The sequence below is a fragment of the Paralichthys olivaceus genome, chromosome 11 (assembly GCF_024713975.1).
Source record: "Paralichthys olivaceus isolate ysfri-2021 chromosome 11, ASM2471397v2, whole genome shotgun sequence".
Classification (NCBI taxonomy): Eukaryota; Metazoa; Chordata; class Actinopteri; order Pleuronectiformes; family Paralichthyidae; genus Paralichthys; species Paralichthys olivaceus.
In genome coordinates this window covers 14,231,547-14,245,496 of record NC_091103.1, presented here as the reverse complement: position 1 = coordinate 14,245,496, position 13,950 = coordinate 14,231,547, and the positions used below count along the sequence as shown (strand labels likewise).

Sequence of the window (13,950 nt, the reverse complement as noted above, 5' to 3'; positions counted from 1 at the left end):
TATATATATATATATGTTCATATATCCCATATTTCAAATATTTGTAGCTTTATATGCTTTGAATGCAAGAGGTTCAGTAAGGAATATATGGGGATAAATGCAGCTGTCCAAAGTCTGACGTCCAAAACCAGAGTCTGTTTTCCAAAGGAGCCCCATCCTGCACGTAGAAAAAGTCTTCATTCACTCTCTCCTCATACGCGAATCATCTGCTTCATTTCAAGAAGTCCATTATTCCAAAAATGAAACTTTTATTCTTGTAACCACAATTTCATCTGCATTTTCTCCCCTTCTGTTTTCTAACCTGAACTTTTTAACATCAGGTTTTAGGTTATTTTTGTCAAGCAAATGTTACTGAATTCTTAAGCATGCATCTCTGAGTGATTGTTTTATTAAAATTTGTTTACTTGCTGCGATACCTAATGACGCCTGTTGTGTGTTTTTTTTCACTTTCTGAGGGCGGTCTTGATGTAATAATAATATAGCATAATGTTAGGAATGGTTTTTTTTTTCTTGTTGCATCCGTGGTTTGGTTTTCACGGTTTCACGGGTTCCTCTCTCCCTCAGGTTCTCCATGTCATTGGGTCGCTGTAAGACAGAGACGAGCAGAGAGATGGCGCTGTCATAAAAAGTCATGTTGGACAAAAAAAGACAAATTAAATTCACCCTTGAGCTCATGTTTTGACTGGTGAAGGTCTGGTGTCGAGGCTGTGAGCCGTCGGGTAGCTGCCCTTGCTGCACAGTCAGCCCATTCACAACAGTTGGTGCAGTGCTAAATCAGTATACACATACTCTAACACACACATGGAAATATGCTGAGTTTGGACATAGAAATACACACATCTCATTCTTGTGCTGCAGTGTCATATATCACGTTGTAATCGTAATGCAGGAAGTATACTCCGTTGTTGAACACTTGTTGTTTAAGCCCTGTGTGTGTGTGTGTGTCTCTGTGAGCAAACACACGTATCACACATCATTTTCAACTGATATCTCTTTGCATATATTTATAAGTTATTATGAGCATAAAGTTGATATTAGAAGTTAGCGATTCTGCACAGAATACTGTATATGAGACATTTTCAGACGTTATTACAAAATTAGTTTGGTGAGTTGACATCACTGATGACACTGCATCTTTAAATCTGTCCTGCTTGTCTTTGTTTCCATACCTGCAACGGAGATGTAGACAATGACGATGAGCACGCCCAGGATGATGGAGACGATGCTGAGCAGACGAGCCAGTCGACCCAGCCTCCTGGCACCGTCCATGTCGCCCGCCTGGAGACTGTTTCTGGACTGGAGGAACAGAAATGCACCAGGTATTAGTGAGAGACACATTTCCATCTTAATGTTAAGCATTAAGCATTATGTTGCAAGTCATCAAATGTAGATTGTGAGTTTCCAAATAAACCTTTAAATTAAGGGGGTTCATTTTTCCTGTCGAGAATGTTTGAGGCCTTCTCGCAATATACTTGATTTTTTTCATTAAAATTCATGAATTATTCTCTGAGAAATCAGTAAAGATGTTGTGAAATGTCTTATTTCTATCTTTGTCAAAGGATGTGAAAAAAACAAACCCTGAATCGGCCCCCTGATGTGGATTTCACACAAACAGCTGTTTCTCCAACAAAGTCAGAAAGAAAAACCCGACAGGCACAGCTTGATATGTTCTACTTCATATCCTAATGAATTAAGCTGTTGGACCTGATATAAAAAAATATTATATAAAATTAGAAACACTTTTTAGTTAATTTATCAATTTATTTATCACCATATCTATTCAGTGTGGGTTATAAGTGTTACTTCCACCTTTTCTGTCTTTCAAAGTAGTGATGTTCATATATGACATATCCACAGCATGAAATACAACTCTCCACTGAGCTTCAGTTTATCAGGACCAGTGACCAGCAACACAACCTTCATATTTATGTGACAAACAGTGAACATGTAAAGAGGAAGTAAACATCTTGACAGTTGAAATATTTATTATGTGGTTTTCCATTAATCAATAGTTGAGTCGCATGGGATAAAAAGCAGACAATAATTTATTCCTAGCTGTTAACGGTGAAATTGTCTATATGAGTTTGTCGGACTGGGATTGATGGAAGGACGTGATGTTCTAGAAGCAGGTGGATGGACGATGTGGGTGCAGCCGTGTGAAGAGGCTGTATATCAACTCAATGTTGTTTGTATAATGTGTTATGTAGGCCGCTGATATACAGACAGAATGATGCATGTGTGTAAATGTTTTCATGTGTGAGAGTCTCTAAAATGACAAATCACTGAAACAAATATTGTATCTTCAGCTTTTCGTGGGTGAATCTCTCACACACATGCTGCATACAAGCAATCACAACACTCGCAGCGATCAAAATATGAGGATGCCCTCAGTCTATAAAGTATTTACTGTAAATGGTCCTCACAAAGATATAAGTAGGCTGAAACAATCAAATACACAGACATAACATCTGATGTTTTCCTGCCAGACATTTCCTCATTATTTCATATTTTACAACGCAATTATTTATTTTACAAAACTTATTTCAGGTAGTTTATTAAATAATATATGATAGAGTGCACTTAGTGTGTACAGTACAAAGCTATAGAGGACAATAGGGATGCCTTAATTTAAAATAAACTGACAACATAATTTAGGATTAAAAGTATTATCCCTGTTGTCAAAACATACTGAATAGGTGAAAATGTAGGAGAGGAAATACTAGAACCTTGTTTTTAACATCTAGAGAATGTATGTAATTTATACATTAATTTAATGCAGGTTCTGCTTTTCTTCATCTACAGTTTCATCGAATTCGAAATGTCCACCCTGACAACATCCAGTCAAAAGCCAGTGTTTCAAAACACTGAGAAGCTCATTGAGGTTCAGATAACAATTATTTGATATAATCCGTCATTCTACATTAGAGCTTGGTGATGAAACAATATGGATAATAATTGCAAATTATGGATCAATTCAATTCTCATTAGCTGATGACATAATTTGTTCTGTCTGAGACAGTCCAACAAACTGGTCTAACATGGAACCAGAACATTTTGGGTTTTTTGTGTGTGTCATCTCAGTCATGATGATCAATGGATCATCATATTATTAGTGGGTTAGTTTAAAAGAGAGAAAAAATGTGCAGACGTTAACACGACTGCAGAATAACAGCTACTGACTGAACAGAGCTGCGTTACAACAATAACAGGTTGCACTGAGGAAAAGCAAAAAAACACTGGCTGCTGGAGATGTGTTACAATGTTCATGCAGCATGACAACACTGCAGGCCGGTGGCAGGTTGGGTGGTGCTGCTTTTGTTTACGTAACACATATCAAGCAACTGAACAATTAGCATTTGAATGCCACAGGACTGCATGTGGAGTTTGTTTTAATCAGATACACAACCGTAAAGCACTTGGGGGAAAAAAGATTGAAAGCAGGTTAAGTTGTACCCCGTCTGCTTGAGTATAAATACTGTCTGCCATCTAATGAACACAGACTGGGTCAGCATCCCTGCAGGGTGGGTTTGACACTGTGGAGTGGTCAGACTCAGAGGGAATACAATCTGAAAAGCATCACTGACACTGTGTTAAACCGAGAGCTACAGCAGAGAGATCAAACAAAGACGCTGCATTAAGGTGATGGTCTGACGCTCGTCATGTGACCTCTTTAACCTTTGAAGGCTGATTAAGTTTAAGGAGCTGTCTGTGGTGCTGAGCGTGTTTTATTCAACCAGAGCAACTGTCTGAGCAACAACAAGTGATTACTTGATCACAGCTGACTAAATCAATCGTTACATAATCCAAGACACTCTATGTATTAAATCACAATGTGTAGTGTGTGTGTGTGTGTAAGTGTGTGTGCCTTGCCTCACTCAGTCAGTCGATGCTGAGGACACAGAGTTAGGGTTGCCTCAATATCAGATAAGATTACACTGCAGAGAGAGAGAGAGAGAGAGAGAGACCTCCCTCCATCCTCCCTGACTTGTTACTTCATCCTGGCTCCCATGAGCCTCTCTGTCTCCAGAATGTCTCTGTTGTACATAGTGGAGGAGGACCTAGCAGCTCTGGGGTGTTCCACTGAAACAGGTGCTCTTGCCTGGGGAACTATGTTAAAGGAGCAGTTAATAAACTGATATTGCAATACTAGATTATTGGTGGTCGATTGATCTCCTGGGACTTTTTTAGACTGTAAATAACGATGAATGACGCGTCTCATCTTCCTCCCCCTACCCAGAAATGAAGCCAAAATTTCTTGGACATCGCCATCTTGAGCTGATAATGTCATTCGGAGCAAGAGTCTGTGCTTTAGTGATCAGGGGAAGGAACCGTGGTATTGAGGTCCAGCCAAAACATGCGCTCAACCAATATTGTCAATAATGACATTTTAACATTGTAACAAGTTACTTATTAAAAATGAACATCAGTGTGATGAGAACTACCTAAAATTTGAGACAAAGCTACTGACCTTGTACTATGACTTTTTAGTTTGGTCCATGTCCCACACACTAACATGGAGGAGCCAGGTTTTTTTTTTAACCTATATTGCAGCCAGCCACCAGGTTGTCATCAGGATGTTTTGGCTTCTCTTTTGGGAGCTGTCATGTCGTCCATCTTTAGAAGCATTTTATGACATTTGCATGGACAACAGTTTTACTCAGTATAGTGGAAAAATCCACAACAAGTCCCTAGTTGGAGCTAAAGCTACAGTGACTCAGATTACCACTCTTTATAACTGTGTTGAGCAAAATAAAATCATAGAATAAACAGAATCAAAGCCAACAACAACACAAGACCGTGTCAGGTTTAAAGCTGCAGTGACACAGACTCAAAAACAGGGTTGAAAAAAATGAACCTGATCTGATGAATCAGGTCAGAATTTGGTCTGAACAGCATGAATCCATGGACCTGAACTGCCTTGAGTCAACAGCCCTGGCTGGTAGCTTGGTATGCTGGTGTGGGGAATTATTTCTTGTCACACTTTTGTTAATAGCAATCCATCACTGTTTGAATGCCACAGCCTGTGGAGTATTGTTGCAGTTGTCGCTTTATGGTCACAGTTAACCATCTTTAAATGGCTAATTCTAAGAATAAAAATCAGATATAGAATTGAAATATTTCACATCAGCTCTTGTACGTCAGTGTGACTTAAACGACGAAATCGAAAATCAATCCACGTGATTTCGATTTATCCCTCACACACACATGCGCAGGGACAGGCTTCAGCTTCTTATACTTCCAGGACTGCAAAGTGAAAACACCATCCCATTGGAGCCTTTTATTGATCTGGCCTCAAATCACAGAGAAGAGTAACATCAGCACCTTTAATCAATGGAGGCCCCTTTCAGAAAACACAGCCTGCTTAGCCCGCTCATAGAAAAACGATGAATAAATAAATCATAAATAAAGAAAAAGAAAAAGAAAGGGCCAGCGTTCATCCAACACTGTTCAATGTTTTCCTCAGGGGCTTCAAGTGTGTGTGCATGTTGGAGGACTGATGAGTGTCTATATTGATTCACAGTTCGTTCATATTTTCTTTCTGAATGGGAGTGTTCATTGTCGTACCGTACAAACAGACACACACACACACGCACACACATTACTATCTCTCCATAGTTTCCAGCAGTGGAAGGTGGAGGCTAGTAAGTCAGTAAGTGCTCCCTTTCTCTGTTGTGATTAATAATGGAGAGCCAGCAGCAGCCTGGCAGAGAGGGACAGTACAACCAGGAGCTGTGTGTGTAGCTACTGTACGTCTGTGAGACTAGTCGCCATTTTGATCAAATTAAAATGCTTCTGTTTGCACCAATTGTTCCCTGCATAACATTCATTTTATTTCCATTTCATTTTATTTCACCCTCTTCAAGTGATTGATTTCACTTTACTTGTTACCTTATGAACCTTCATTTAAAAAAAGTAGGGCTGTGGATAATTTGTAATTTCTCAACTACTATAAGAGAGCACTTGGCTGTTGGTCGGATTCTTGTATTCCATTTAAGTTTGTTTGGGTGCCATGAACCTCACAGCCTCTAGGGGCCGCTAGCAGGGCTTTTCAGACTCAAGTCTTGTTACACTTGACTCTCCATTAAAATTGCAAACCACTCTCTGCGCTCAGCTGGTCAAATCTGTCAGGCCCATGATGCCACCACTCTCATTCTTGCAGCTATAAAATGCGTTTTAGCTGCCGGGGCAGCTCATAGATTTCAGTTGTATTTATACCTTGGTTAGTTGATGAACCACAGTTGAAGTAAGCTAACTAAGTGTTCGAAAAACAAAAAACATGAAGCCGTAATGGCACAGGCCATTATTCCATTTAGCTCATCACTGATAAGTGAACAACAGGCTCATTTAGATAATGCAGGGTATGGTTTACAGTGTGGCTCACAGCTCAAATCACAGAAGGTTATCAGAGCATGCTGCTATTAAAGTTGTTAGTCATAACAAAATTACTTAGTCAGAACATCTTCAACATGATGTTCCCCTGAAAAAAATCAGATACAGGAAGTATGGTGAATAAGCGTTAAAAATAAAGTGCAGCTGAGGTTTAAGGAAATGCTATTAGCTTTGAAACTGTGATGGTGGTGCTAGTCAGGTTCTCAGATCGTCCTGATGGGGACATAAATATGAGAAGCAATTTAAATGGTAATCATATGGATATGATGAACTAACTAATTTAAGCCAAACTGGAAAAATAAACAATCATCTGTGTGATAAGATCTATCTAGAATAACAGAAAACACATTGAGAAAAATGTATTTAATGTGTACTTTGAATTTTTAATTTGGTCCATGTCCCATCCACTAACATGGAGGAGGCAGGGTTTATGACCTGAACTGGAGCCAGCCACCAGGTGGCGATAAATAAGTTTCAGCTTCACTTTTTGGGAGCTATCATACGGTCTATGTGATCAAATTACTACTTCAGTCTAACTTTAAGTGATCGACGGTCCGACAGAGTGGTTTGCTATTCCTATACGCCACAAGCAAAGTGACGAAAACCCCACTGAAATGAGGGCAACCAGGATTTATACGCTCTTGCACGACACTACTATGTGCTACAGGTTAACATCTATGCAGCAAATGATCTTAAGGTTAAACCAGAATGTGGTAGAAAAATAACAACAATGTGGTGAGTGTGCCTTAAAAACTATCTGGGTTTTATTGATACAATTTTCAACATCAAAATATCAAAATCCAAGCTTCGTGTCAGCTCCTTTTTTTGCCATAGTAACAAAAGGGCCTATGTTGGCTTTCCATGTCTTCAGTTGGATGAACAATTAAATGAGTAAAACATTAGTTATGCTCGTTTGATATGAGTATTAATACATTATCCTGTTTTCTCTTTTAATTCGAGCAGTTTGGCTGGAAGACTGCGATAAGCTTCATAAAATTGGCAACAGCCGTATGAAGCTCTCCCTCTATGTCTGCGGTATTAGATTGCAAATAAGAAGTCATTTACCTACGCACACACACGCATTCACACAAACACACACACATACACAGTCATCCATCCAGTGCAGCCCTGCGAGACCATATTTCACAGACAAATCTGCCGAGCGTGCAATAACGCTCCTGCAGTTTGGGCCTCCCCATTACTGGGATAGGCTGGTGAAGGCAGTGAAAACCTATTACCCTGGCCTCTCCAATCCTCATAATTGACTGCACAGTCTCAGCATTTGCCAGCCGCAAGCCTTCCCCACCAGAGCATCTGTCAGGGATCTGTGGCGGCAGCCAGCTGGAAGTTGGGTTTTCGGTGGTCCTGCTGCTGGAAGTGGAGGCTGGGGCGGTGGATGATGATGGATGTAACGTTTGGCGGCTCCTGTTGTTAGCCATGTGCTAGTAGGGAAAGATGCTTTGAAGACCTTTTTTATGAGGCTCAATGAGGCTTCAAAAGAGGCTGTTCATTACCAATACCTATTATACACTATACATTGCATTAGCTACCATTCTTATATTTCCTTTCTTTGTTTGTTTCCTGCAGTGGTGCCTCATCGAGTTAGATATATTTCTGTGCATTTGTGAAATGCAGATATTGTAATGTGGAGGTGAACAGGATAGTAAGAATGAAAAAACATGTAATTTATGTCAGTTTGAAGTTAGATGTAAGCAACTTAAGCTGCATTAACATGAACAGATTGTTGTGGCCACTATTCCCTCCTCAAGTTACAATGTCAAACATGTCCTTTACATCTGATCAATACCAATATTCACAACTTATCACAAAATGGCTCTTGAGCTAAATGCTTCGTGGTACCCTTTTCTGTCTGTCTGTTGCTGGGCAGGTAGTGTGTGTGGGGTATTTATCATAGCTTTTGTTGCTCAGATTAGCTGCATGCTGCTGCTGGGATGATGAAAGCGGAGTTAAGTTAATACACCCCATCCCCCCTCCCTCACACCTCACCTACAATTGAGTATTTTAGTGCTACTAAGCCCCGCCCACAAAGTGTGCAAGATTGGTTTCTTAAGTTTGTGACATCACAAACCCTGGTTGTCTGGATCCATTTTTTTCAGCCATAGTGTTAAAGTAGAAAAAAAAATCTTTATCTTCATAGGGGGGACTTTAATGTTTTTTGTGTATCCATGTGTACATGTCAAATTATGTTGATGTTAAAGCTTATATTGGACATGCCCATGTTGCTTTGTGTAATGAAAATAAGCCAGAAACATCAACAACAATGGCAGCTATATACCGTTTTCTGTATGTTTGATTAGCTCTGATATGTCTTATTACAAGTTTGCATCTAAATGAAGTATCACCAGCATTCACAGGCCTCACCTGATTATTCAGGTGATTGTGCCTCACCTGTTCTTTTCTGGTATTTGACGAATAGTTGATGTAGACCTTATCGCCACCTCCTGGCCCGGCATGCTTGTATGAGGTTATATTTGTTTTCCTGTCCACATCTGGACAAAGATTTTTTTTAATTGGAGGGGAAGAGGATGTCTGTATACGCTTAGATAACTAAATCTGAGGTGGATGCAGATTCACACACTCATCAAGGATAGACACAACTAACAATACATATACTACTGAAGCATTTCATATAAAACAACTGTTTATGATAAAAATGTTTTTCTCTTTCTGTTTTCAGTCTCCTGGAGTCTGGACTGTTTCCTCTGACCAGCACATCAGCATTAACACAGTTTTAACAGCAGTCGAACAGTTTCTCTTTTCTCTATTCGACTTTCCAGAAGTATCCATTTCACATGGGCATGGAGATTATTAGCACTTAGCAGGGATCTTTGGGGCTGAATCGTGCTGTATCAACTACATTACTTTTGATTCATTTGTCCACAGCGGGTGTAAACCTCTGTTTTCCTGCTCTGACTCACTCGCACTTATCCGGGATCACTGCAGTATCCGATTCAATTCCTTTCTAATCCAGTGAGAGGAACTACTTTATGGCCATTTTCTTTCTCTCACGCTCATCTGCCCTTGTTGCAAGAGATGTTTTGATCTTCTTTGGAAGGGCCATATCCCATTTCCATACCCTCAGGAAAGAGGGAGGATGTCGAGCGCTGCCACAGAGCTACCTAACTGCTGCGATCTGCCCTCTGCAGAGAAACTAAATTGACTTCTCTCGCCTTTTATTGAGTTAGTGGCCGGCTCCAGTTTCTCCCTCCTTCACTCCTCTTTCTTATGCCCTCTGTCAAAGCCTCTCTCTCTCTCTCTCTCTCTCGCTCTCACACACTCACACACACACACATGCTCGAGATCTCCGCACCATTACCAAGTGGCTGACTGGTGAATGTCAGTGGGATCACGATGATGGCTCTGTGAGGTACAGGCTGACACTGCCTGATATTCCCTTTGGTGTGTCGCATCCACAGGAATGATATTACAGAACTAATAGCTTCACTGTTTTGCCTCTGCCTTGTTTCTCTGTAGATGTGTCGGCTGCTGCGCAGTGTCCCAAATAAAACACAAATGGCCCTCTCAATAGAGAGTGAGCTGCCATCGGCCAACTAGATGCATGGGGCCTCGCTAGGGATTTCCAACCATGGTATTGCTGCAGTCTCCTGTGCAAAACTGATCATCCTAGCTTTGCCTACCCTGTTGCAACACCTCTGCTCGGCTACATATAGAGGTGCAGGCACGTTATTACGAGACACAATGTTCCATTTTGTTTTGGTTGGTGCAGAACTTGATGATCTATAAGCGAAAAAGTAATTTTACACTTGGATGTTCAGCTCACAGCCTTTTATCTCGTTCCTTTGGCTTTTGATTCTCTCCAATTTTAAAAAAAAAAGGCTCACAATGAAAAACTAATTTCATCTCTGAGTACCTCTGTTAATATAACAGTTGAGCACTTAGCTGTAGGGATGGTGGCAACCAAATTAGACCTAATATTTTGTCTGAGGTCGTGTCATGTATTTATATATATATATATATACACATATACATATAGTTATAAATATGCAGAATTTAGACAGTGTTTAACTTCCAATTTCCGAATACTAACAATAGTTTCTAAGATACAAAAGCAGCAGTTGCTGCAATGTAAAACTTCACTGCATCATATTTCATTTATCACTAAAAACTGTATCAGTTCTTGTGACGACAATAACAATAACAATAATAAGAAGAAGAAGAAGACTGGTGCAGAAAAGGAATTGAGATAGCACATGATTTCATCCCTTCATCTTCAAACTTATAATGAAATGTCCCTAAAACTAAATGTAAAAAGAAATACTGTAGCTATTTTAAAAGAGCACCTCATGTTAATGTCATTCATATTTTTAGGAAAAAAATGACTCTGCTTTATCGCACAGATTTAAAAAAATAATCAGAACCATGGAAAAAATGTTGAGGAAATTATTTACACACCAAAATGAATGTCTCTAAATGACAATACAATTATATCATGTTCATCATAGATGTGAACTGGGAAGATGCACGACTCCATTCAAGGAGATTTATGATCCGTGCACATAAATAACTTTAAGTCCTCATCAGTAACATTGGCTCTGATGTACAGTTTCATTACCAGACAAACAAAGATGCCTGAATTTCTCTAAATTTGCATTAAATGTTGAATGTTAACTATATTTTTCAGAACATGTGAGCCAGTTGCATTTGCAGATCTTAACCCATTGAAACCTTTAATAAATCTATGCAGGAAACTGCAGGAGGACACACTGACAAATGTACAGCTCTTATAAGCAGTAATAAATCATGCCAGTTATCACAGGCTTCTGTCGGAGCTTCTTCTTACAGGATGTTTTATTATATCACCTTGCACCAGTGTAATTTGAGGACAAACTGCAGAACGGTTTAAACTGAGCATGCAGGGCAGAACGCCACTTTGTGTTCATATGTTTTCAGATTTGAGTAACACTGGCGAAAAAACAAATCATGAATAAATTCAGCTGTGCTGTGAGGAATTGTCAGACACCTAAAAGTGACACGTTTCCCTGCTCTCCAAGCGACCATCTTTACTGCGTACCTCTCACCACTGCAGAGTGACAACGGGACAGTGTCAGTTTTCAGTTTTAAAGACCCAGAGCAGCCTGAACATGGATCTTTGTGATGAGTCGTCATTATCCACAGTTAGGTTGGATGGAATGTTGTAGAATAATATATAATTTTGTCCCTCAAAGAACATGCACTAAGTGGAGAGCAGTAGACAGTAGCAGTGTTTTGAGGATCAGTGTCTGTGTGATGTATCTCAGCTGCATCATGGATCAGTGCTTTCAGCTTCGAGACATTTTCAGGCAGAGAATGAATCACCTGTCAGCAGCAGACCTGAGTTCATTTAAAAATCCCAGAAACGTGAAAAATGATGACGCACTGAGGTTTGTGCGTATGTGTGTGTGTGTGTGTGTGTGTGTGTGTGTGTGTGTGTGTGTGTGTGTGTGTGTGTGTGTGTGTACAATAAGCTATATACTGGTAAACAATATTCATGAGTTTATCAGGGATCATGGAGCCAACTGTCCTGGACTTATAGTGGTACAGAAATGGAAACGTTTGGAGGAATTTTGGGATAATTGCATCTGAATAAGACACAAGACAAAGTCAAAATAATTGAAATAACTTTTTTATGCATAACTGTATCTCAGGGCCGCTCTAGGTTTAGATATAGTTGCTTTAAAACAGAATTTACAAACTTTTTCTCTTAAGTGTTTAAATTAATGTAGAGAACGACATTAATAAAATTGCAGACACTGGTGTCTATTTAAATTATTTCCATTTACACTGCATAGACAACAAGTCAGCTGTTGAGTCATATAAAGAAAATGAATCAGAAACTATTTTAAGAATTCATTAATCAATGATTGTAATTCACCCAACATCAAAATAAAATATTTGCTGTTTCCACCTTCTTTTGTGCAAGGACTTGCTGCTTTTATCTTTTTCTGTGTTAATCATATTTTGGGATGCTGTGCTGGTAAATTCTGAAATGTTTGGTATATCACTCTGAGCTCTGTTGACTTGTGATTGGCAACATACGGATTCTTTCTTCCATTAGTTTAAGAATTTCTTCTAAAGAGTTGTTTTTCTTTAATAAATGAATTATCCTTCTAAAAAGTATTAATCTCTTGATTGATTGACATGTCCGGGATGAATATTCCTGATCATTCTGTCACATATTAAATTGTTCAGTTTAGAATAAAGAATATTCACGTTCTCTTAAATGTCAGGATTATATGTAGACAAGAAGATATGATATGAATAAATGAGATAACATAGACATAGGATATTGTGTTTTGAGATGTTTCTTGTCTTATTCCTCTATCCCAGTTACAAACCTGACATTTCTGAACCAGACCATGTTAATATCAAACATTAATGTCTTTGTTAATGCTTCGTAAGATAACACATGTTTACAAAGTTTATGAAGTGTGAAAAGACACATCTAAATAAAAACCCTTCAAAATAAAGACATATTTACTGATATTTCCTATTTAGATATTTAACATGTGCTTTACACTCTGAGACTCTGAGATGATGCTGTTCGTCTACATCTGGTCTTTATAGCTCAGTGACAAAACATATTTACTCATCCTTCATATCTCTTTTCCTCCAGAATCAGACTAATCAGGTCATTTTCCTGGTAGTTCTGCTGACCTACAGAGACAGTGTACACTGAAGGCATGCTCACCATGATGGAGTAGACCAGAGCCACGATGCTGACGGGCCACACGGGGCAGAAGCAGGAGAAGATGACCAGGAACAGGTAATCCTTGGGCTTCGGGGTCTCCTGCACGGTGGCGTTCCCGGTGGAGGAGCGGCTCAGGCTGGCCTTGGACGGGGAGAGCGGGGCGGCGGCGGTCAGCTGCCCCACGGAGCCCGACCTCACCCCGACGCCGTGGCCGTTCTGGTCGGCCTCCAGCCCCTTGTCTCCGCCCACGTTGACCGTGAAAGAGGTGGACATCTTCAGGCCGTTGCCTCCGGGCTCTGTGGTCACCGCCAGCAGCTTCTCCGTCTCCAGAGAGTCCGCCAGCTGTGCGCCTCCTCCTCCTCCTCCTCCTCCTCCTTCTCCTCTTTCACCCAGGCTGGACTTCAGGAAGTCTGTGTCCGTGTTGATGGCCATGTTCAACTCTCACTTTGATCAAATTACACGAGAAAACCTGTTGTTTTGGAAAACTTTAAAACTGATCACAGGTCAGGAGACACCCTTTTTTCCATAATAAACTTCAGATGATGTGAAACTTGGATTAAAAAGTGATCAGCTCCAGATAAATCAAATGAGACTATAGTGACGCGCTTTAAAAGCTGTGGACGCACTGACCCTGAATGGAAAAGAATAAACTCAGAGGTGATGTGTGACTCCAGACATCATTCTTCCTCTTCACTCTCTTCACATCATTCCCACAGAGCTTCAGATCTGCTCTCATCCACCCATCAGTCAGAGGAACAGGTCCTGTCTCCCACCGTCATCCGCAGACACCACTCTCCTCTGGGTCAGTGAAGTTCCCCTCACGTCTTCTGTTGTTTGAAGAAACAAGGGAT

General features: G+C 40.1%; 1 protein-coding gene across 1 annotated transcript; it reads right to left on the bottom strand.

Annotated features, from left to right (window-relative positions):
• On the bottom strand, nt 1-13,672 carry LOC109648207 (trafficking regulator of GLUT4 1). The gene is made up of 3 exons (XM_069534193.1): nt 13,100-13,672; nt 1,170-1,296; nt 1-585 (listed from the first exon to the last, which is right to left on the bottom strand). The coding sequence occupies exons 1-3, from the start codon at nt 13,529-13,531 to the stop codon at nt 575-577; spliced, it is 570 nt and encodes a 189-aa protein (XP_069390294.1). The 5' UTR covers nt 13,532-13,672; the 3' UTR covers nt 1-574.
• Between the last annotated feature and the right edge of the window lie 278 nt (nt 13,673-13,950).

Bases quoted from the DNA above. Each gene is read 5' to 3' on its own strand.
- LOC109648207 (XM_069534193.1), bottom strand. From the start codon at position 13,531: ATGGCCATCAACACGGACACAGACTTCCTGAAGTCCAGCCTGGGTGAA. The intron at 1,297-13,099 runs GTGAGCATGCCT...CTGTTCCTCCAG, and splicing joins CTCTGGTCTACTCCATCATG to TCCAGAAACAGTCTCCAGGC.